Source organism: Scylla paramamosain, chromosome 3 (genome assembly GCF_035594125.1).
Source record: "Scylla paramamosain isolate STU-SP2022 chromosome 3, ASM3559412v1, whole genome shotgun sequence".
In the NCBI taxonomy this organism is placed as follows: Eukaryota; Metazoa; Arthropoda; class Malacostraca; order Decapoda; family Portunidae; genus Scylla; species Scylla paramamosain.
Window position 1 is genome coordinate 2,657,501 of NC_087153.1, and position 2,500 is coordinate 2,660,000.

General features: G+C 40.2%; 1 protein-coding gene across 1 annotated transcript in view; it reads left to right on the forward strand.

Annotated features, from left to right (window-relative positions):
- The window catches only part of LOC135088799 (tigger transposable element-derived protein 7-like), a 1,680-nt gene extending 816 nt beyond the window's left edge, over positions 1-864 (forward strand). The window contains exon 1 of the mRNA XM_063983854.1: positions 1-864. This exon is cut by the window's left edge and continues 816 nt beyond it. Coding sequence (XP_063839924.1) covers positions 1-864 — 864 coding nt within the window.
- Positions 865-2,500: the final 1,636 nt, after the last annotated feature.

A 2,500-nucleotide genomic window follows, 5' to 3' on the forward strand; every position in this document is an offset into this window, starting at 1 on the left:
GAACCTGAAATTCGCCGCTTTCAAGTCGAGGATTTGAAAATAGCACCAAGTGATGTTTGTGCTCTCATCCTTATGGACAGGGCCCCTGTGCATCTCGACAGTCATGCATTGAGCAGCCATGATGGGAGGATAAAATGTCTTTTGATTCCTCCTAATGTATCATTGGCACAACCCATGGAGCAGGGAATCATTCTTTCGACCAAGAGGCTTTACCGGAAGAAATTTCTTGACGAGGTGCTGATTCTCCCTGAAGAAATTGCTGATGGAGACCATGACATCCAAGAGATAAGGCCCTTGACAAACATCAAGAATTACAGCCTCAAGGCCGCCATCTTTAACTTTGCTGACGCCTGGCGGGATATGCCTCAGTCCACCTTGACGAACTCCTGGAAGCGCTTGCTAAGCAATAGCGATGTTCAGTGGGAGATGGAAGGTATTGAAGTTGCAGATTTCCTCAAAACCTTCACTGCTGTAGGAAGAACTAGAGTGACCGAATCCATTGTGTTTGCATGGCTGGAGGAAGATGAGGTGGATCCTGGGTACCAGATGTTGACGGAGGAGGAAATCGTCAAGGATGTCTTACAGTCGCGTGGCAAGGGTACCCCTGATGACGATAACGATGAAGCATTGCAAGGAAAAAAGAGAATTAAACTCTCCACCATCCGTAACCATTGTGATATTATCCTTGCATACCTAGACACCTCCGAAGACCCAGCACTTCAAGACTATTATGAACAATTCCGTAATTTCAGGCAAATCATCATCCAAAGGCAACAGAGGAATACTTCGCAAATGGATGTTCATAGCTTCTTCCGCCCCCGGGAAGCCACTTTACCACCCAACACATCTGGACCAAGCGCTTAATAGAGATTACTCAAGCTGTACTTGATTCTAAAACTTGATTTTTTTATTAATTTTCATTAGTGTATAATTATGTAATAAAACAAAGCTCTAACAAACTCTTTAAGCCCCTTTATAAGTAAGTTACTGCCTGCCATGAGTGCTTTCAAAGAAGGTAAAAGAGTTTGCAAACTTAAATGAATGACATAAAAAAAAACATTGCAAATAAAGTGAAATAAAAATCTAATTATGTTATGTGAGTCAATAAAAAAAAAAAAAGTTGGGAATTGTGCAACATAGAAGTCAAATCATACAGAAGTGTATACAAATACATATACAGTCAAAGCCGAGGTGCAAGGCATCAGTGGTATACATGTTACATTAATATATATATATATATATATATATATATATATATATATATATATATATATATATATATATATATATATATATATATATATATCCACTCTTCATAAAATCGGTGAATTCGAAAAATTTACGTAATGGATGAAAACAGTGAAATAATTATTAAAGTAAAGAGGTAAAGCAATAAGGGGCAGCTTCGTCTGAAACTTATGAAGAATGCTCATTCCTCGACCCTCAGAATGCTTGGGTTACTTCACCACGGCCAGATACGAGTACGACCCTGAATTGTATGCTTCGTAAAGCTGATCCTTCTGGTAATTTGACCACGGTATACTTCGCATCGAATGAGTGAGGCCTCGTTATTGTTATATTCTCTCTCTCTCTCTCTCTCTCTCTCTCTCTCTCTCTCTCTCTCTCTCTCTCTCTCTCTCTCTCTCTCTCCTAGATATGTGATTCTTTGTGCAATTATTGATTCGTTATTTTTATAGATGTTTGTTTATGAATTGATCAATTTCTTAATCCATAAATTTATTTTCATTGTTTTCACTCTACATAATTTTATTTTGTTGGCGAACATCTGTTACTGAGAAATGGAAATTTCACTTGATTCTCTATTTGACTGATGATAGTTTCGTTCTGTGTCTTAATTCCCTGCGTGCAGCGTGACAGATAAAGATAGAAAGGATTCTTGTAGCTTTTGTGTCGTGTAGTGCACATTTATAAGACAGAAATCTACTTATACAGGCAACCTCGGCGTAAGTTAATAAAGTGTCTTATCAGATTTTCCCATTTTCCTCATCATCATCGTCTTCCTCAGCCTACTTTGCTTCTTGTCCTCCTCCTCCTCCTCCTCCTCCTCCTCCTCCTCCTCCTCCTCCTCCTCCTCCTCCTCCTCCTCCTCCTCCTCCACCACCAGCTTCCAAGTTCATATTACGTAAATTTATATGAATTTGTTTCTTCAGAGAGAGAGAGAGAGAGAGAGAGAGAGAGAGAGAGAGAGTGGGTGGGTAGGATGGTTGCATGACGGGGCATAGCCAATAAGGTGACGAAAGGCGGAAGGTCAGAGAGAGAGAGAGAGAGAGAGAGAGAGAGAGAGAGAGAGAGAGAGACCCTGCGATCTATCATTACAGACGGCTGCTACATGTACTACTACTACTACTACTACTACTACTACTACTACTACTACTACTACTACACTCGTATGGTGAGGAACAGGAATGCCGTGTATTGAAGTGGCAGTGTTTCATCATTATCGTCGGTATCATCATGACTATCACCATCTCTCTGGGCA